This window comes from Dreissena polymorpha, chromosome 5 (genome assembly GCF_020536995.1).
Source record: "Dreissena polymorpha isolate Duluth1 chromosome 5, UMN_Dpol_1.0, whole genome shotgun sequence".
Taxonomy (NCBI): domain Eukaryota; kingdom Metazoa; phylum Mollusca; class Bivalvia; order Myida; family Dreissenidae; genus Dreissena; species Dreissena polymorpha.
The window spans coordinates 7,719,931-7,743,080 of NC_068359.1; the positions used below are offsets into that span (position 1 = coordinate 7,719,931).

General features: G+C 38.3%; 3 protein-coding genes across 7 annotated transcripts in view; 1 reads left to right on the forward strand and 2 right to left on the reverse strand.

Annotated features, from left to right (window-relative positions):
* LOC127832357 (leucine dehydrogenase-like) overlaps positions 1–9,522 on the reverse strand; it is a 45,929-nt gene extending 36,407 nt beyond the window's left edge. For both annotated transcript variants that reach the window (XM_052357791.1, XM_052357790.1), the window contains exons 1-3: positions 8,962–9,522; positions 6,969–7,075; positions 5,414–5,538 (exon numbers count right to left, since the gene is read on the reverse strand). In XM_052357791.1, the coding sequence (XP_052213751.1) occupies positions 5,414–5,538; positions 6,969–7,075; positions 8,962–9,414 (685 nt within the window). In that variant the 5' untranslated portion in view covers positions 9,415–9,522. The remainder of the gene's footprint in view (positions 1–5,413; positions 5,539–6,968; positions 7,076–8,961) is intronic.
* Positions 9,523–9,706: 184 nt separating this feature from the next.
* The window catches only part of LOC127832354 (protein maelstrom homolog), a 51,506-nt gene continuing 38,062 nt past the window's right edge, over positions 9,707–23,150 (forward strand). For 3 of the 4 annotated variants that reach the window (XM_052357777.1, XM_052357779.1, XM_052357780.1), the window contains exon 1: positions 9,707–9,819. The gene's annotated coding sequence lies outside the window, so the exon portion shown is untranslated. Of the gene's footprint in view, positions 9,820–14,228; positions 14,370–23,150 lie in introns of those variants that run through there. The other variant, XM_052357778.1, reaches the window with a different exon arrangement.
* On the reverse strand, positions 19,838–21,731 carry LOC127832359 (piggyBac transposable element-derived protein 4-like). Its single transcript, XM_052357793.1, has 2 exons — positions 20,989–21,731; positions 19,838–20,344 (listed from the first exon to the last, which is right to left on the reverse strand). Exons 1-2 carry the CDS (start codon positions 21,394–21,396, stop codon positions 19,838–19,840), a joined length of 915 nt encoding a protein of 304 aa, XP_052213753.1. The 5' UTR covers positions 21,397–21,731.

Below are 23,150 nucleotides of genomic sequence, written 5' to 3' on the forward strand. Positions count from 1 at the left end.
CACAGTCCACATGTGTGAGAGTTTCATCTCAGATAAGCTCATACACAGTCCACATGTGTGAGAGTATCATCTCAGATAAGCCTACACAGTCCACATGTGTGAGAGTATCATCTCAGATAAGCCTACACAGTCCACATGTGTGAGAGTATCATCTCAGATAAGCCTACACAGTCCAAATGTGTGAGAGTTTCATCTCAGATAAGCCTACACAGTCCACATGTGTGAGAGTATCATCTTAGATAAGCATACACAGTCCACACAGGACTAAATGCATGTGTGAGAGTATCATCTCAGATACGCCTACACAGTCCACACAGGACTAAATGCATGTGTGAGAGTATCATCACAGAAAAGCCTACACAGTCCACATGTGTGAGAGTATCATCTCAGATAAGCCTACACAGTCCACATGTGTGAAAAGTATAAGCTCAGATAGGCCTACACAGTCCACATGTGTGAGATTATCATCTCAGATAAACCAACACAGTCCACATGTGTGAGAGTATCATCTCAGATAAGCCTACACAGTCCACATGTGTGAGAGTATCATCTCAGATAAGCCTGCACAGTCCACATGTGTGAGAGTATCATCTCAGATATGCCTACACAGTCCACATGTGTGAAAGTATCATCTCAGATAAGCCTACACAGTCGACACAGGACTAAATGCATGAGTGAGAGTATCATCTCAGATATGCCTACACAGTCCACATGTGTGAGAGTATCATCTCAGATAAGCCTACACAGTCCACACAGGACTAAATGCATGTGTGAGAGTATCATCTCAGATAAGCCTACACAGTCCACACAGGACTAAATGCATGTGTGAGAGTATTATCTCAGATAAGCCTACACAGTCCACACAGGACTAAATGCATGTGTGAGAGTATCATCTCAGATAAGCCTACACAGTCCACACAGGACTAAATGAATGTGTGAGAGTATCATCTCAGATAAGCCTACACAGTCCACACAGGACTAAATGCATGTGTGAGAGTATCATCTCAGATAAGCATACACAGTCCACACAGGACTAAATGCATGTGTGAGAGTAGCATCTCAGATAAGCCTACACAGTCCACACAGGACTAAATGCATGTGGGAAAAGTATCATCTCAGATAAGCCTACACAGTCCACATGTGTGAGAGTATCATCTCAGATAAGCCTTCACAGTCCACACAGGACTAAATGCTTGTGTGAGAGTATCATCTCAGATAAGCCTACACAGTCCACATGTGTGAGAGCATCATCTCAGATAAGCCTACACAGTCCACATGTGTGAGAGTATCATCTCAGATAAGCCCTCACAGTCCACATGTGTGAGAGTATCATCTCAGATAAGCCTGCACAGTCCACATGTGTGAGAGTATCATCTCAGATAAGCCTACACAGTCCACACAGGACTAAATGCATGTGTGAGAGTATCATCTCAGATAAGCCTACACAGTCCACACAGGACTAAATGCATGTGTGAGAGTATCATCTCAGATAAGCATACACAGTCCACACAGGACTAAATGCATGTGTGAGAGTATCATCTCAGATAAGCCTACACAGTCCACACAGGACTAAATGCATGTGTGAGAGTATCATCACAGATACGCATACACAGTCCACAAAGGACTAAATGCATGTGTGAGAGTATCATCTCAGATAAGCCTACACAGTCCACACAGGACTAAATGCATGTGGGAAAAGTATCATCTCAGATAAGCCTACACAGTCCACATGTGTGAGATTATCATCTCAGATAAGCCAACACAGTTCACATGTGTGAGAGTATCATCTCAGATAAGCCTACACAGTCCACATGTGTGAGAGTATCATCTAAGATAAGCCTACACAGTCCACATGTGTGAGAGTATCATCTCAGATAAGCCTACACAGTCCACATGTGTGAGAGTATCATCTCAGATAAGCCTACACAGTCCACATGTGTGAGAGTATCATCTTAGATAAGCATACACAGTCCACACAGGACTAAATGCATGTGTGAGAGTATCATCTCAGATACGCCTACACAGTCCACACAGGACTAAATGCATGTGTGAGAGTATCATCACAGAAAAGCCTACACAGTCCACATGTGTGAGAGTATCATCTCAGATAAGCCTACACAGTCCACATGTGTGAAAAGTATAAGCTCAGATAGGCCTACACAGTCCACATGTGTGAGATTATCATCTCAGATAAACCAACACAGTCCACATGTGTGAGAGTATCATCTCAGATAAGCCTACACAGTCCACATGTGTGAGAGTATCATCTCAGATAAGCCTGCACAGTCCACATGTGTGAGAGTATCATCTCAGATATGCCTACACAGTCCACATGTGTGAAAGTATCATCTCAGATAAGCCTACACAGTCGACACAGGACTAAATGCATGAGTGAGAGTATCATCTCAGATATGCCTACACAGTCCACATGTGTGAGAGTATCATCTCAGATAAGCCTACACAGTCCACACAGGACTAAATGCATGTGTGAGAGTATCATCTCAGATAAGCCTACACAGTCCACACAGGACTAAATGCATGTGTGAGAGTATTATCTCAGATAAGCCTACACAGTCCACACAGGACTAAATGCATGTGTGAGAGTATCATCTCAGATAAGCCTACACAGTCCACACAGGACTAAATGAATGTGTGAGAGTATCATCTCAGATAAGCCTACACAGTCCACACAGGACTAAATGCATGTGTGAGAGTATCATCTCAGATAAGCATACACAGTCCACACAGGACTAAATGCATGTGTGAGAGTAGCATCTCAGATAAGCCTACACAGTCCACACAGGACTAAATGCATGTGGGAAAAGTATCATCTCAGATAAGCCTACACAGTCCACATGTGTGAGAGTATCATCTCAGATAAGCCTTCACAGTCCACACAGGACTAAATGCTTGTGTGAGAGTATCATCTCAGATAAGCCTACACAGTCCACATGTGTGAGAGCATCATCTCAGATAAGCCTACACAGTCCACATGTGTGAGAGTATCATCTCAGATAAGCCCTCACAGTCCACATGTGTGAGAGTATCATCTCAGATAAGCCTGCACAGTCCACATGTGTGAGAGTATCATCTCAGATAAGCCTACACAGTCCACACAGGACTAAATGCATGTGTGAGAGTATCATCTCAGATAAGCCTACACAGTCCACACAGGACTAAATGCATGTGTGAGAGTATCATCTCAGATAAGCATACACAGTCCACACAGGACTAAATGCATGTGTGAGAGTATCATCTCAGATAAGCCTACACAGTCCACACAGGACTAAATGCATGTGGGAAAAGTATCATCTCAGATAAGCCTACACAGTCCACATGTGTGAGATTATTATCTCAGATAAGCCAACACAGTTCACATGTGTGAGAGTATCATCTCAGATAAGCCTACACAGTCCACATGTGTGAGAGTATCATCTAAGATAAGCCTACACAGTCCACATGTGTGAGAGTATCATCTCAGATAAGCCTACACAGTCCACATGTGTGAGAGTATCATCTCAGATAAGCCTACACAGTCCACATGTATGAGAGTATCATCTCAGATAAGCCTACACAGTCCACATGTGTGAGAGTATCATCTCAGATAAGCCTACACAGTCCACATGTGTGAGAGTATCATATCATATAAGCCTACACAGTCCCCATGTGTGAGAGTATCATCTCAGATAAGCCTACACAGTCCACACAGGACTATATGCATTTGTGAGAGTATCATCTTAGATAAGCCTACACAGTCCATACAGGACTAAATGCATGTGTGAGAGTATCATCTCAGATATGCCTACACAGTCCACACAGTCCACATGTGTGAGAGTATCATCTCAGATAAGCCTACACAGTCCACATGTGTGAGAGTATCATCTCAGATAAGCCTACACAGTCCACATGTATGAGAGTATCATATCAGATAAGCCTACACAGTCCACACAGGACTAAATGCATGTGTGAGAGTATCATCTCAGATAAGCCTACACAGTCCACATGTGTGAGAGTTTCATCTCAGATAAGCCTACACAGTCCACATCTGGAAAAGTATCATCTTAGATAAGCCTACACAGTCCACACAGGACTAAATGTATGTGTGAAAAGTATCATCTCAGATAAGCCTACACAGTCCACACAGGACTAAATGCATGTGTGAGAGTAGCATCTCAGATAAGCCTACACAGTCCACAAAGGACTAAATGCATGTGTGAAAAGTATCATCTCAGATAAGCCTACACAGTCCACACAGGACTAAATGTATGTGTGAAAAGTATCATCTCAGATAAGCCTACACAGTCCACACAGGACTAAATGCATGTGTGAAAAGTATCATCTCAGATAAGCCTACACAGTCCACACAGGACTAAATGCATGTGTGAGAGTATCATCTCAGATATGCCTACACAGTCCACACAGGACTAAATGCATGTGTGAGAGTATCATCTCAGATAAGCCTACACAGTCCACATGTGTGAGAGTATCATCTCAGATAAGCCTACACAGTCCACATGTGTGAGAGTATTATCTCAGATAAGCCTGCACAGTCCACAAGTGTGAGAGTATCATCTCAGATATGCCTACACAGTCCGCATGTGTGAGAGTATCATCTCAGATAATCCTACACAGTCCATACAGGACTAAATGCATGTGTGAGAGTATCATCTCAGATATGCCTACACAGTCCACATGTGTGAGAGTATCATCTCGGATAAGCCTACACAGTCCACATGTGTGAAAGTATCATCTAAGATAAGCCTACACAGTCCACATGTGTGAGAGTATCATCTCAGATAAGCCTACACAGTCCACATGTGTGAGAGTATCATCTCAGATAAGCCTACACAGTCCACATGTGTGAGAGTTTCATCTCAGATAAGCCAATACAGTCCACATGTGTGAGAGTATCATCTCAGATAAGCCTGCACAGTCGACACAGGACGAAATGCATGAGTGAGAGTATCATCTCAGATATGCCTACACAGTCCACATGTGTGAGAGTATCATCTCAGATAAGCTTACACAGTCCACACAGGACTAAATGCATGTGTGAAAAGTATCATCTCAGATAAGCCAATACAGTCCACATGTGTGAGAGTATCATCTCAGATAAGCTTACACAGTCCACACAGGACTATTCTTTCTGCTTTTATGGAATTTTTCGTTCACAGGAAGTCTCTTTAACAGAACTCAAAAAGACAAACAATTCCATTAAATAACTAATCACAGAACTCTCTGCTCTCTCAAATCTGTTACCTAGAATAAGACTGTTTATGAAAGTTTATTGTTTAATAAACCAGTTCAGTTCCGTTCTTTAAAATGCATGTTCAGTGATTTATTGTGTTTTGAGATTAGTACAGGTAGTTTATTTTTATTAACTTGATTCCAAAAATGTATCAAAATTCTTTACTGAAGCATCCATTTAAGGTTGTGAGAAACTCCCCAAAGTCCATGAACGCTTTCCTGCGAAACTCTGATGCCAGACTTTTACTCCCTTCTTCAGGGGCTGCAATTATGCCTTTCCCACCTCCACTCCTGAAAAATTATGGTAAAATATTGATGGTTCTGCTTATATGTGTCTTGTTCTGAAAAAAATGGGCGTAAAGTTTTGTCCCAGATTAGCCTGTGCAGTCTGCACAGACTAATCAGGGACGACACTTTCGGCTTTTATGGTATTTTTCGTTCAGTCAGTCCTTTCTTACTGAAAATCTTGCTTAGGCAGAAAGTGTCGTCCCTGATTAGCCTGTGCGGACTGCACAAGCTAATCTGGGATTACACTTTACACACTAGCTTTATGCCCAGTTTTCTCAGAACGCGACTCATATACATGTGTAAATGAGAAGTGTTTTGGGAAAACAGGACTTAATGCATGTGTGTAAAATGTCGTCACAGATAAGCCTTAGACGTCCGCACAGGTTAATCAGGGACGACACTTTCTGGTTAATCAGGGACGACACTTTCTGCACAGGTTAATCAGGGACGACACTTTCTGCACAGGTTAATCAGGGACGACACTTTCTGCACAGGTTAATCAGGGACGACACTTTCTGGTTAATCAGGGACGACACTTTCTGCTTTTATGGAATGTTTGTTTAACATGAGTCTCTTCAAAACAAAAATCAAGTCTAAGCCGAAAATGTCATAGCTAATTATCCTGTGCTGACTATACAGTTTAATATGGGACTAATGGACTATACCTCATGCACATTCATAAAGCACTATTTGCACAGAGAAAAGATCAAATACATGTTGTCCAATCACAATCTGAAGAATGAACCTTTACAATAATAATTAAACATCAGTATGTACTGTGCTAATTATGATTTCGTTGTTTGTTCTTCAATTGTTTTCTTTAACACCTGCAATATTATTGCAGCATATTTGTCACACTCACTGATAGCAAACAGATGTTTCCAAAATGGAACCACTCTACGAATTTGAATTACATGCATTGTTGGTTACATTGTTTTCTATTATTATTATTATTCCAAAACCATTTGGTCTAAATTTCATGCTACAAGCCCTTGTGACATTTTGGACCTAGACATCTCTAGGCATCTTTATTTTGTCCTAATTACTGGTAACCAACATACCACACTGCAGGATTGTTTGTCAAATATTCTCTAGAAATGGTGCAGTAATAAAATGGTCTACAGACTGACCGAACATCCACTCATCAACAGATATGTGCATAACAATATAATCTCTAGCTCTTTAAAGGGTGTTATTTGTAATTTTCGATAATTCATCCAAATTCAAAGTCTGACCAGTCAATGTAAGTTAAGTTAGCAGATGTTAAAGACAAAATCTGGGAACACACAGGAAACAAACTGCCATGGCATAAATTTGGAATTCAGGCAGAGAAAATAAACATAACCAAAAAGATCCTAACATTGTTTGTTTATGGAAACACAAATCATTACAAAATACACATAATAAAATATAATTAAATTTAAGATTTTTACCAGAGTCCTGCTAGGGCACATTTGACTCCTAGTGTTTTTGAGAACCGACATCCATGTTGAATAAAGTCTGCCATATTGGGCTGGTATTTGAAATCCACTCCTCCTGACTGTAATACAACAGGGGCTGTTTGTAAAACATGCATGCCCCCCATATGGGCTGTCAGTTGTAGTGGCAGCAATTGTGTGAATACGTTTTTGGTCACTGTGACCTTGACCTTTGACCTAGTGACCTGAAAATCAATAGGGGTCATCGACCAGTCAAGATAAATGTACCTATGAAGTTTCATGATCCTAGGCGTAAGCCTTCTTGAGTTATCATCCGGAAACCATTTTACTGTGTCATGTAACCGTGACCTTGACCTTTGACCTTGTGACATGAAAATCAATAGGGGTCATCTGAGAGTCATGATCAATGTACCTATGAAGTTTCATGATCCTAGGCGTAAGCGTTCTTGAGTTATCATCCGGAAACCATTTTACTATTTCGGGTCACCGTGACCTTGACCTTTGACCTAGTGACCTGAAAATCAATAGAGGTCATCTGCGAGTCATGATCAATGTACCTATGAAGTTTCATGATCCTAGGCATAAGCGTTCTTGAGTTATCATCCGGAAACCATTTGTTGGACGGACCGACTGACGAACCAACCGACCGACATAAGCAAAACAATATACCCCCTCTTCTTCGAAGGTGGGCATAAAAATGAAATAAACAGATTTTTTTTCGATTCAATTGTTCTTTTGCAAAATTACTATCAGTAAGCAGAATAATAAGTGGCTTTGAAATTAACATGCCTACTCTTAATTGATCTGTCACTGTAACATTCCCCCAGCAAACATGAATATATGGATCTAATATGAGCTATATCTGGGCATGCCAATATAGGTTCACAGCAATTTTGTTTGCCCAATGTGGAAAAGTACCAGTACCATACCAATGGTTAAAATTAGCACGAAAAAACCTGACATTGGGGAAATTGGGAATTATGGGTCTTTTAAATTGAACAAACCTATTTAAATATTCATATACATGCATTTTGGCTTGAAATGTTCGGTTTCAATGGTTATTTTATTTGTTCACATATTAAAGATAATGCACTTTTGAAACAAAATTGACGAAATTTTCCTTCCTTTTGGGAATTTTTCAGATGGCAATAGGGAATTTCGTATTTTTTCCTTAATTGGGGAAGGTACCATTTTTAGTTTCTTTATAAGGGAGTGAAAAAAACACTGGTTCATTAGGGGCATTAACATATATGGGTTCCATATTGAATTCATCTTGGGAAGCCCATACAGTTTGTTTGCCCTGTTTGAACTATTGTTTTATAGGGAGTTCGGTAGTTGTAATCTTTGTTTACATTTACAGGTATTTTATTATTTTTGACCCCTGCTGTCGACAATGTTTAAGTGATTACTAGATAAAATAGTGCATCTTGATAGGCTTGCAATAGGTAGTGATCTTGATAGGCTTGCAATCGGTAGTGATCTGATTTCCCTTTAAAATGCAGCTTGTTCTCATTCTTATATTAGAAAAAATGACATATCATGGAAACTAATCAATAACAGCGCCACCTAACACAGTAACTTTCCCTAGCGGTCAATAACAGCGCCACCTAACACAGTAACTTTCCCTAGCGGTCAATAACAGCGCCACCTAACACAGTAACTTTCCTAGCGGTCAATAACAGCGCCACCTAACACAGTAACTTTCCCTAGCGGTCAATAACAGCGCCACCTAACACAGTAACTTTTCCAGCGGTTAATAGTTACTCATTTGAATTAAATTAGATGCTTGGATCAAACTACAAGAAAAGCTCTATGTTGATGTATAATTAGGTTTGATACTGATTTGTGATTTTTTCAAAGTCAGTTTGACCAATAGAAAAAACACAGTATTATCTTAGTTGTTTGTAGTAAATAGTTACAAGTTGTTTGATTGCTAAACTTGGAGTTTTGGTGGTGGGTTAGGGCCTGTGTTTACTTCATTACTTACTGCTTGTCCGCGATTTGTTTTCCAAATAAAGACAGCCATAAGACTGTTGGTCCGGGCACCAATCTCGAAGAATATGGCTTCATGTTCATACTCTAGAGCCTTGAGCTGTTCCAATGGAATAAGCTTCTCTAAAATTTGATGAGAATAATCAATTCTGTCATCCAAATTCAAAATAAAACATCTGTCTATGTTTGCCTTTTTAAGTGCATCACGAAATGCAACAGGGGACAGTTGGTTAATTGACGCAGGTTTATCAGGATTGTCTGTCTTTGTACAGTAATTATGCATACACTGAAACGGCGGCCTGACAAAACATGACTTGTTTTGCCTATACAAATTCTTATTCACAAATCTTTGGAAAAACTGCTCCAATGCAGTTCGATTTTGTAAGCATGTCAGATTTCTTGATGTTTGATAATGTATCTTTCTAATTTGCCTGATAAATAAACGCATGTTTGTAACGCTTTAAACCCTTTACATTACGTGAATAGTTAATAAGGTTTATATTTTAGTACGCATACTTCTATCCGAAATTATTTCCACATCGATTCGACATTGACATTTCCATTTACAAAAATAAAACGAAATAGTTTTAATAAAATGTTTATATTTAAATTATTTATCAACTAGTTTTTATTTCATTTCATGGTATAAAAGATCTTATAACAGAAAGTAATTATATATTTTTTTCAGCCTATATTTTCCAGATAATTATGAACATTAATTGTATTCGTCTTTTCCGCGATTCTAAAAGCTTACAAAAGGGAAATCACTCTAAGGGTTATCGGCAGTATTCACTCAATTTCGTTTTGTGCGAAAATTTAACTCAAATCAAAAACCTCTATTGCTGCGTTTGAAGTATGTATTTTAGGATTTGTTAAGTCGTTGTCCACAGATTTTACTAAATAGTTTTCAATGTCATAATAATACCTTTATGAAAATAAAAATCAGGAAATTGATTCTTTTGTTACCTCCCTTTACAATGTGTTCATTAATTCTAATGTAAATTTCTCATTATAAAATACTACATTTACTGAGTTGCACGTCTTTATTTAGTTACAGCGCACGGTCTTTTGCAATATGCACACTTTCTATGCATGGAACTACAGCAAAAAGTTTGCGCTCTTATTAAAACACAGGTTCAAATGGCAGAGTGTGTTTTTGATTTACTTTTCACTAATGAGGAAGCTATGGTAGATGAAGATTCAATTGAAATAAACCTGCCATTGGGGAAAAGTGATCATTCTATAGTAAGCTGTAATTTGAAATTATATGTTGCTGAACTAGGTGAGGAACCAGTCAGACGCGAGTATTTTAAAGGGGATTACAGTCAGACGCCAGTATTTTAAAGGGGATTACGAGGGCATGAAAACAGAATTACAGTACACTCCACGCGTTTTCCCCAATTTCCCTCCATACTCCGCGGGTTACGACCTGGAGGGAGATTAAGAAAATCCCGCTACACGCGGCGTTTGCATGATTTTGGACACGGCGGTTAACGATCGGCAAAACTGATAAGCTGACGCGGCGGCCCTCGACGTTGGCAACGCGGGGGAAACTCCGCGTTTTACGAGATAACGATCAATTTAATTTTGTTTGACTTCCTGATTTTTAAATAAAATTACATTTATTACAAGTACATACATGTACATGTAGTATAATATTTACAATTAAAAAAAAAACAATCAAGATAGATCGATCCCGACGTGGTTGTAGAAGTAGTTGTTGTTGTATAGAAAACTCATTAATTTACAACACACAAAACGTCGTCTTTTAACTAATACTTACCAATTAATATAAACACAGTTTGCAACATTGTTTTTATTTTGATAATTTAATCCAAAGTTTTCATGTTAGCAGGTGATTTTCTATACTGAACATGTATACAAATAACCAAGGACCCTAAAAATCTCGCAATTCTGTGAGAATTGACAGTTTGACGTAATCAAAGAAAAGCCGCTTCCTGTCTAAAGGCATAACTTACTCAAGTAAACACGTTCAACGAATGCATAAGGAATGGTTTTAATTGTCGGAACAAAGTCAATTCTCTGCTCGCTAATGCATTGATTTTCTCTTTGTTTGTCGGTTATTCCATTGATTGCTAAAAGGTGGTAACTATTGAGTTGATAATTGCATTTAATATTCACAGTTGTATTCTTGTTGCGTCGACATTCTAAACAATGTTTACCAGTAATTATGGACCAAATCGGCAGAGTGACATTCACACATGTTAATCCCTTTTGTCAAAACACCGCAGACAGCAGTCTACACAATAGGTCAGTAGACAAGCTTTGCGTGTTTTCATAACGTCAAACACTTAAAATCCAGTTCCGCCCAGATGTCTTCTGTAATCAGTTTACAGTACAATAAATGTTAAAATAATTACTCTACTAAAATACCGTATCGATAAAGATTGGGCGTGTTCGATTTGAAATTATTTTAGAGGAAATATCAACTTATTCGAGATATAATTTCGTTAATAAATACCAAAGAAACTTTTAACCGAAATCAACAATGTTCTCTGCGCTACAAAGTTTGTATAAAAAAAATCAATACACGCACGCTTTGCAGGAGTATGCATTGTACCTTGACCTTGTACATTGCAGCATAATTTTCGCGCGCTTTTGTCAGGAAATATACATGATGACTGTATATTGGAAGCATTTGTAAACGTCGTGTTAACAATTAAAAATCGTAGTGTGTTTCGGATTACTAATTATTATTCTCATTTGGAAATTTTACGGAACATTTATTCTTGTGTCATATGTGTTGATTTAAATATTAATTTGTCAAATGTATTATATTAGACTAATTCATATTGTAGACGTACCTGTGAATTAAAAAACATAATTTATATACGTATTAATTTTCTATACAATTATCTTTTTTATACATGTACTACAGTATAAAAACAATTTATTATAACAATGTTTTTATTTTTTGGCATGCCCAGTAGCACACTGCTAACGCGGCGTTGCGCGGCGATCACTGATAAGAACGGAAAGTGTCTGCATTTACCGACTAGCCTAAAGTAATACACGCCGCAGGAATTAGCGAACGCGGCGTAACGCAGAGCGTTTTATCGAGTTCACCTCGTTCTTCCAACGCCGCGTAACACTCGCTAGCAGAAAAAAAACCCGCGGAGGGAGCGCGTTTTTTGGGGAAAACGCATGGAGTGTACTGTAGGTTTGTTAGAATGGGATTGTTTATTTTATGAGAAGAATATTAACAATATATGGGCTGTTTTTAAGTCAACCTTGCTTGAAATCTCATCAAAGTTTATTCCTGAGAAAAAGTCAAACTCAAAACAAGTGAATTCACCATTGTGGTTGGATAGAACTGCAAGATTAGCAATTAACAAGAAAAGGAGCTCCTGGAAAAAATATATGTTTTCACGTTCACATGATAGTTACTTGAAATATGCTGAGTGTAGACAAGAATGTGCTAATATTGTGAAACGTTCCAAAAGAAGTTATGAGAAAAAAATTGCAAATGAAGTAAATAAGAGCAGCAAATCCTTTTGGCGATATGTTAATTCTAAGAGAAAAACAAAGGATTCCATAGGCATGTTGGTAAGGGAGGATAATACTGAAGCTAAGACAGATTTTGATAAGGCAGAAACATTAAATTGCTTCTTCAGCAGTGTCTTTGTTGGACCAGACAATGCAGGAAATGACCATATTGATATTGTTCAACATGAAAATCGGAATTTACTAGAGAATATTTTGTTGTCTGAGGAGGATGTGTTAAAAGCCTTGAATTCACTTAACCCAGAGAAATCACCTGGTCCGGACTATATTCACCCTCGGAATCTCTACGAAACTAAGAAGGAACTAGTAAAACCACTATTAATTTTATTTAATCAGACGTTGTGTGAAGGAGTTATTCCCGAGGATTGGAGGAAAGCCATTGTTTCTCCCATTTTTAAAAATGGAAGTAAGAAAGAGCCAGCAAACTACCGCCCAGGTAGCCTAACTTCTGTGGTGTGTAAATTATGTGAACGTCTTGTCTGGGATAAACTCGTTAAGCATATTTATGACAACAAGATATTTTCTGACGCACAATATGGGTTCAGATCAGGAAGGTCATGCTCTATTCAGTTATTAGAGATTCTTGATAAGTGGACAGAATCCTTAGACAAAGGTATACCAATAGACATCATTTACCTGGACTTTGATCGCGTTTCACACGGGCATTTGATTAATAAATTACACAAGTTGGCTATTCGAGGAAGAGTCCTGAATTGGATTAGGGATTTTATGTCTAGAAGAACGCAGTGTGTTCGTATAGGATCTACTTTATCATCATGGACAGATGTAGTTAGCGGAGTCCCTCAGGGCAGTGTAATCGGACCGATACTTTTTCTGTGTTTTATCAATGACTTACCTGACATAGTATCAGGAATTGTTAAGATTTTTGCTGATGACACAAAGCTTTTTTCACCAGTAACAACAAATGAGGAGTGTTATAATCTTCAATCTGACCTAGACAACTTAAGTGACTGGAGTGATAAATGGAAATTAACATTTAATGCAAAAAAATGCAAAGTTCTTCACCTTGGAAGTTGAAATAGTGACTTTCGCTATTCCATGAGAGACCCGGACGGAAATTATACAGCCATTGAAGCAGTCACAAATGAGAAAGATTTAGGTGTGACTTTTGACGAGCGGCTAAGTTTTAACCAACACATTACAAACATTACGAATAAAGCACAGCGAACTCTTGGCTTAGTACATAGATCCTTTGAGTGTCTTGATGAAGAAATGTTTCTGCCTCTTTATAAGGCTTTAATCAGGCCAACCTTGGAATACGGATCATGTGTTTGGTCCCCTCACCTAAAAAAACATATAAAAATAATTGAAGATGTTCAAAGAAGAGCAACTAAATTAGTGCCATTGGTGGCACATCTACCATACGACCAGAGACTTCGAAAGTTGGGACTTGTCACACTTGAGTACAGAAGGGACAGGGCGGATATGATCCAAATTTTCAAATCTTTACATAAGCTAGATGATTTAAACTGGGAAAAATTGTTCGATCTGGCTGAGGATAATCTTCGTGGTCATCACTTGAAACTAAGAGGCAAGAATTCCAAAAGTAATGTAAGACTCAACACTTTTAGTCAAAGATCAATTCATTACTGGAACAGTTTGGAAGAATCAACAATAGCTGCCACAAGTGTTAATCAATTTAAATCGTTGCTAAATTCTGAAAAATGGAACATTAAGAAGTTTAACCCGTCTGTAATTTAGATAAATTAACAATTAATTTTACTAAGCGCACTCTAGAGAAGTTTTAACAAAATAGTAATTATCAGAGAGAGATTCTAAAGAAGAGACCATTTATCAGAGGGGCCACTACAGCATAGCTAAATTACGGCCCAACAGTCTAGGTATCCAGGTATCCAGGTATTAACCTGATTTTAACTCCTGTCTATACATATACTAACACTTTCAAACTTTGTTTCAGTCTTACTTTCTTTCTTGACGTCACACTGTCAATATTTTTATGTCCCCCACTATAGTAGTGGGGGACATGTTGTTTTTGCCCTGTCTGTTGGTTGGTCTGTTGGTTGGTCTGTTTGCACCAACTTTAACATTTTGCAATAACTTTTGCTATATTGAATATAGCAACTTGATATTTGGCATGCATGTGTATCTCATGGAGCTGCACATTTTCAGTGGTGAAAGGTTAAGGTCAAGGTCATCCTTCAAGGTCAGAGGTCAAATATATGTGGCCAAAATCGCTCATTTTATGAATACTTTTGCAATATTGAAGATAGCAACTTGATATTTGGCATGCATGTGTATCTCATGGAGCTGCACATTTTGAGTGGTGAAAGGTCAAGGTCAAGGTCAGAGGTCAAATATATGTGGCCCAAATCACTTATTTTATAAATACTTTTGCAATATTGAAGATAGCAACTTGATATTTGGCATGCATGTGCATCTCATGGAGCTGCACATTTTGAGTGGCGAAAGGTCAAGGTCAAGGTCATCCTTCAAGGTCAGAGGTCAAATATATATGGCCCAAATCGCTTATTTTATGAATACTTTTGCAATATTGAAGATAGCAACTTGATATTTGGCATTTATGTGTATTTCATGGAGCTGCACATTTTGAGTGGTGAAAGGTCAAGGTCATCCTTCACAAGGTCAAGGTCATCCTTCAAGGTCAAACGTCATATAGGGGGACATTGTATTTCACAAACGCATCTTGTTATTGTACAATATTGTATAAATCTCTTTCTTGCACTGACAGCGCGATCTGTTAATAATACCCGAAACTGCGAAAGGGAAGTTCAACAGTATCCGAAGATTGATAGATAGATAGTTTTTCATAGCGTGTGTGTATAGAGAATAGGGCTGTAACTATACATTCGAATATTCGAATTACTCCAATACGGCTGTGGATGAATCATATTCGTTATTCGCCACCTCCAGAACCAAATATTTGATGAATACAAACAATGTGGTTTCGAGTTTGTGTAACGTGTTCCTCGTTCTTCTTCGGGATATACAATGTATACGGTGGCTCCAAACACCGGTGGTATGTTTCAACACACAGCTTTTCCTGGGGCTTTCCTTAGCCATCTGATTAGATAATCAACTGCCTCATTTTAGACTGGAATCAAAGAATATTTACACTATAAATGATTTGTAATTTTTGTATCATTGGTATGATGAAGGTTTAATCACTTTACAAGCCGGTTTCATATGCCATGTGTGACTTGGGTCAACTTGGGTTGACATAGGTGTCTTGGGTTGGCTTGGGTCGACTTGGGTTGGCTCGGGTCGACTTGGGTCGTCTAGAGTTGACTTGGGGTTTCTTGGGTTGACTTGGGGTGTCTTGGGTTGACTTGGGTCAACTTGGGATGACTAGGGTCAACTTGGGATGACTTGAGTTACCTAGGGTGTCTTAAAATGACTTGAGTCACCTCGGGTGTCTTGGGTGACTTGGGTCACCTCGGGTGTCTTACACCTATAGCAACGAGTCGGTAGTGTTCCCCCTCTGCGTTACGCAAGGAAGACAATGGGTCAGTGTAGTACAAGCGACAATAAGTAGCTTGACAGACTCAGGCTGACCTACGAGACCTGACACGTGCACTAACCTTTGACCCAGACTTATATACGAGTCTCTAGGCTACCCAGCAAGCTATGGTATGTTGTGCGCAAAGTTGCCAGGGTCACCTCCACTCGAAAGTATCATAAGTCACAGATACTTGCAATGGTATTTGGTCTCTAATTACTATAACGTATTAAACGGTGTGTTCTGTTCTACGATCGAACGCAGACTGCTCGCTCCCCATAAGAGCAGCGCTTTATATACTGATATATATACCAGGTGACCCGCTTGCTAAAGACATCACCCTACTATTTCATGTAAACACAACCCTACCATTTCAAACAGTAATTGTATAATACTGTGGCTATATTATGAAATACATATTGTGCATCTTAATAACAGACTTGTATTATTTAATCATCAAATTATGTACATAAAAATACAATGATCAATCTAAAATACACACGCTATTTGCAAGGAACTTACCGAATAGTCAAATGGTTGCCCGCGGGAAACATACTTTCATTTTAATGTAAACAATAGGAATGCACTCAAAGAATAATGAACCTAAAGGTTAAAGTACCGGCAAAAATCGTCACATTTGAAAGTTTAATCATCTCATCTTACCTTACAAATGAAGGTTCATACAATAAACCCCTATATTTAAATGTTCTTCTCCTTATTCCAGCGTTTTTCATCATGTTTATTCCACCCACTATGTTACACAGTGAGATTATCAACAAAAATTGCGGGCAACGGTTGAATATTTGAGTTGTGGTCAGTATTTATGGGGTAATGAAAACTATTTATTGTTCAATACTTTTTCTATTGTCACACTGTTTTTATTCAATATATCAAATGAGCATATGTCAGATAGGTGACATTGAAATATCATCTACATCACCTATCTGGCATATGCTCATTAAAAAATGTGAATGGGTACTGTCACTTATTTGTCAACTGTTGACTCTTACTTGTTCTACTCAAAGATTTTATTGGTACAAGTCATTTTTTCAAAACTGTGTTCAAAGTTTAAGCAGTTCTAGTGTTTTATGATTTTAAGGTGTTATATTTCATATTTTCAGTATGCAATGATACTCAATTAATCAAAATTTTGACAAATACTCATAGTTTCATACTATTTAATGTCATGTCAAGTTGTCAGTATTACTTTTGTTCATTGAAATTCATATTCGCGAATAAATATTCATATTTGCCACCCTGTATTCATGATACGTATTGTATTCGTCACCTAGTGTATTTGTTACAGCCCTAATAGAGAATGGTGTAGACTCGCACAAGCGAATATAATCTCGTAGTCCAATGTAGAAAAACAGTGGAAATCAGTTTTATATATGAACATGATGAAATTCACATGTACTGGAATTAAATTACTACAGCCTAAACGTGTTAACAGTTATTGTTGTCACAATTTACTTGCCATAAGTAATAATTTGCTCATCATTTGCATTTAACTTTCTTTAATGTACTGTTTAATTAACACATTACCAGTTTACCAACATCAATCAATAAAAATAGTCGCCAGTTAACACCGCCCTCATAAGCATTCTTCTTACCAATAGGATGGTGAACTTCACAGTTTGGCAACTGGAAAGGTACATGATAATGACGCGCTTCAGTGATACAGTTATACTGTAAATCACCCAGTAAACAAAAATTTTGAAAAGTCTGTTCGCAGTGTAAGGCGGGACTAATTAAGGGACTAGCAATGTGGATTATCGACCAAAACAAGGAATGTGTCATTATCCCCTTGGGCCTCTCCGGTATTATTATCTGTTATCTGTTTTGTTGAACTACCACATGATGTTGGACACAATGTTGTCATGGTTTCATTTAGTAATAAGATTTGTACTAACCACAAGCTGTTAAATTCCACATGATGTTGGACACAATGTTGTCATGGTTTTATTTAGTATTAAGATTTGTACTAACCGCAAGCTGTTAAATTCCACATGATGTTGGACACAATGTTGTCATGGTTCCATGTGGTATTTAGAGTAATACCTACCACAACCTGTTGTCATGGTTCAATGTTGTACTGAAGAGATACGTTATGACATACCACATGATGTTGGACACAATGTTGTCATGGTTCCATGTGGTGTTTAGAGCATTACATAACACTTGATATTGGACACAATGTTGTCATGGTTCCATGTGGTGTTTAGATTAGGACATACCACAAGCTATTGTCTGGGTTCCATGTGGTACTTAGAGTATTACATACCACATGATGTTGGACACAATGTTGTCATGGTTCCATGTGGTATTTAGAGCAGTACGTACCACAAGCTGTTGTCTGGGTTCCATGTGGTACTTAACAGTATTACATACCACATGATATTGGACACAATGTTGTCATGGTTCCATGTGATATTAACCCATTCCGTACTACAGCCTTATCTCTAGGCAATCCCTATCAGTAATAGCCTTATCTGCACCTGGATAGTCAATACCCTGTTTTGCTCTGTATGCCTGAGTGACAGATTATCTGTTTATTGTCAGTGGTGTGAAATGTGAAAGGGGTCAATTAGGCAGTGTATTGTTATTTGGTTGACATATTTTGAGACAGATATTTGGCATTTTATTGTTATTTAAATACCCATAAAGACAATGAAAATGATAAAATGTAAAAGTGTAATTAAAATCAGAACAAAGCCATTTAATTATTTCCTAATTAGTTTATCCACTGGCACTACCATAATTATTTCAAATTAGAAACACATTACAAATAGAAACATATTTTTAAATAAAAACAATATGACAAGTTTTTTTCAAATATAACAATATTATACTCTTATAAATAATAACAAGATTTTTTACATAACCCATTACCTGAAAATAACAGTACATACAAGAAAATGCATCTATACAAAAATAGATTATCAAGAACATTAATTAATGTCACAGATAAGTTTGTTCAAGTTTATGAGATCTTTATAAATTAAATTTTATAAAAATAACTATTCTAAAATAAGTAATTTTCCAAAATTCAATACTGATCACTTGAAATGATAATCCATCTTTTGTTCACAAAGAACAACATCTAGTCCTATCATATTTTTTTACATCGAGTTGGCCAAATCCACATGCCAGTCCTTGAAGCAGGGAACACAGATATGCACTTGACATTCAAGGCAAATGACATGACACTCACGCCGTCTCTTTTCTTTTGCACACTGACGACAGCGTCCTCTTTTTTCGGCCTGTCCAGGGAAATGTCCTGCTTTTACCGTGGCCAATTTTGCAACAGCACTCCCATTGTCGCAATAGTCTCCTATCAATTGCCTTGACAAGTTCATTCTGAAGTCCAGAACTGTGCGGTCTTTGGGTTTTCCGTTTCTACTCTTCTGCTGGTGAAAAGGGGATTCCCTCATCACGACGTACCCGTTGGTGATAGCTGTATCTAGCAGAAAAAAGAACATGTACGTCCACCACTTTCTTGATGTGCGAAATGTGGGATACTCAGTCCTCATCTGGTCCGCATGATCGACCCCGTTCATATTCTGATTATACTCGGGGATGGTTCGTGGGGCCTGTACTTCATGAACTTCACCACTTCGTGTTTTACGCAGAACTGTTGCGTCAATGTCTTTGGGGTTTTCTGCTGTAGACAACGTGTAAATTGCCTTTTTGTCCATCCATACACTGGCAAGTTGTTCACCTTTTGTAGCAAAAACAAAGTCCCCCTGCGTTTTGACAGTTTTTTTTTCCAAGCTGTTTCACAGGATAGCCCTTTCTATTAGATCGAACAGTTCCACGCGCATATGTTTCTTGTTTCAAAAGTTCATCAAACAACTTGGGACTCGTAAAAAAATTGTCCACATTCACAATGTGCCATTTCCCCCCGAAGTTCATGGCTCAAGTCCAACACAACTCTTGTTGCTAGCCCAACTTCAGCCGTGTTAGCATCCTTCCCAGTGTAAACTTGGAAATCATTGACATATCCATTCACTGGGTCCGCACGTACCCACACTTTCACACCGTACCTGGCTGGTTTGAGTGGCATGAACTGTCGAAATCCAAGACGACCGCGAAACTTGACCATCGCCTCGTCAATCGAAACATTTCTGTGAGGATTGTACAGGGTCAAACACATTTTTTTCACCACATCAAGAAATGGCCGAATCAAGAACAGTTTGTCTTGCTCAGGATGTCCCTTGGGCTTCATTTTGGTCTTGTCATTGCAGTGGAGGTACTGCAAGACTTTCATGAACCGATCCCTTGTCATGATTCGCCGGACGCTAAAGTTCCCATACAAGATGTCCGTTGACCAGTACATAGCCATCTGAGGTAGCTGAAAACAGAACAGTTCAAATATTAGTTTCGAAAAAAAAAATTGAATTTCTGAAAATAATGTCTAACATTTATTTATATGTATTTTCAGGACGCATAAAGTTGCATGAATCATCTTCAACAGCCAAGACAAGAACACAGACTATGTCATATAAAATAATTGCTATTTTTCAGGTACTGCTGCTTGAATCAACTTCAACACCAGAACACAGACTTTTTTATCAAATACATTTTAGCAATGTCTGTTTGATATGCATGGTTTCATTTTGTATGTAATACATTGATTGTATAAATAATTATCATGATTTGGAATGTGCACATGGTGGCATAAACATTCACAATTATTGTACAGGATCAAAATAAAAGATATACCGGCAATCATCTTGTAGATAAGGGGAAAAGGTTCAAACTATTTGCTATTCTGATAGTTTTCTTTGAAAAAATTGTCAAAAATGCTTATGTTATAAATTCAGCAGACGACATTTTAGCAGACGACAAATTTCCCAGCATGCAAAGGGTTAAGAAATCTTATAATATATATATATATATAATATCAGTAAATATAAATGAATTTTAATAATGTTATAATTTAAAACGTGTATTATTTTCGTGAAAGTTTCATGATTTTCCAGAGGTTCTACCTACTTGCACAATGCTCATATAGATCCTGATGCCAAGCCATGCCATCATCTCTTTCACACTGACAGGTCGCCATGACTTGTCATGTTTTATTTCCATTTTTTGTCTTGCAAACAAGTTGGTTTGTTCAACAAGAAGTTCAACTAACATCATTGGAAAGAACATTTCAACAAAGTTCCATTCAGTCTGGTCAGGGTCAAGATCGAATCTTGGGCCAGGCTCAGGTCCACAGAATGCCTTTTTCGAACGATCAGAACGATCATTTACAGTCCAATTTTCGTCTTCTACAACAGACTCATTTTCCTTGTCACTATCATCAAATTCATCATCCGAGTCAATTAAATCTGCTAATGGTAAATCATCTGATTCAAATCCACTGAAATTACTCTCATTGTCCGAAGAATCGGAATCCATGATTGAAAAAAGCTCTGTATAGGTGTCTGTTCTCGTCGTATTTTGTCAAAGTTATGACCGGAAGAAGTTGGGAAAAAATCTACTTTCTGTTTCAGAAAGCATTTGTAACAAGAATTTTCATTGGTTGATAACTGACAGCAAACAAAGAACTTTATTTTAGAGACCAATTAAAACGGACGTATTTTTGCGTCGCTAGGCATTCAGAGCTACATCTGCAGGTGCGCATTATTGCGACACTCGGTATTCACGCTATAGATTATCGGACGCATTTATACGTCAGTCGGTATTCCAATTAAGGTTATTTGAACGCATTTATACGGCGCTAGTATGGAATGGGTTAAGAGCAATACGTACCACAAGCTGTTGTCTGGGTACCATGCGGTACTTAGAGTATTACATACCACATGATATTGGACACAATGTTGTCATGGTTCCATGTGGTATTTAGAGTAGTACGTACCACAAGCTGTTGTTTGGGTTCCATATGGTACTTAGAGTATTACATACCACATGATGTTGGACACAATGTTGTCATGGTTCCATGTGGTATTTAGAGTATTACATACCACATGATGTTGGACACAATGTTGTCATGGTTCCATGTGGTATTTAGAGTATTACATACCACTTGATGTTGGACACAATGTTGTCATGGTTCCATGTGGTATTTAGAGTAGTACGTACCACAAGCTGTTGTCTGGGTTCCATGTGGTACTTAGAGTATTACATACCACATGATGTTGGACACAATGTTGTCATGGTTCCATGTGGTATTTAGAGCAGTACGTACCACAAGCTGTTGTCTTTGTTCCATGTGGTACTTAGAGTATTACATACCACATGATGCTGGACACAATGTTGTCAGGGTTCCATGTGGTATTTAGAGTATTACATACCACTTGATGTTGGACACAATGTTGTCAGGGTTCCATGTGGTATTTAGAGTAGTACGTTCCACAAGCTGTTGTCTGGGTTCCATGTGGTACTTAGAGTATTACATACCACATGATGTTGGACGCAATGTTGTCCTGGTTCCATGTGGTATTTAGAGTAGTACGTACCACAAGCTGTTGTCTGGGTTCCATGTGGTACTTAGAGCATTACATACCACATGATGTTGGACACAATGTTGTCATGGTTCCATGTGGTATTTAGAGCAGTACGTACCACAAGCTGTTGTCTGGGTTCCATGTGGTACTTAGAGCATTACATACCACATGATGTTGGACACAATGTTGTCATGCAGGTTCCATGTGGTATTTAGAGCACTACGTACCACAAGCTTTTGTCTGTGCTCCATGTGGTACTTAGAGTATTACATACCACATGATATTGGACACAATGTTGTCATGGTTCCATGTGTTATTTAGAGCAATACGTACCACAAGCTGTTGTCTGGGTTCCATGTGGTACTTAGAGCATTACATACCACATGATGTTGGACACAATGTTGTCATGGTTCCATGTGGTATTTAGAGCAGTACGTACCACAAGCTGTTGTCTGGGTTCCATGTGGTACTTAGAGCATTACATACCACATGATGTTGGCCACAATGTTGTCATGCAGGTTCCATGTGGTATTTAGAGCACTACGTACCACAAGCTGTTGTCTGGGTACCATGCGGTACTTAGAGTATTACATACCACATGATGTTGGACACAATGTTGTCATGGTTCCATGTGGTATTTATAGTAGTACGTACCACAAGCTGTTGTCTGGGTTCCATGTGATACTTAGCGTATTACATACTCTA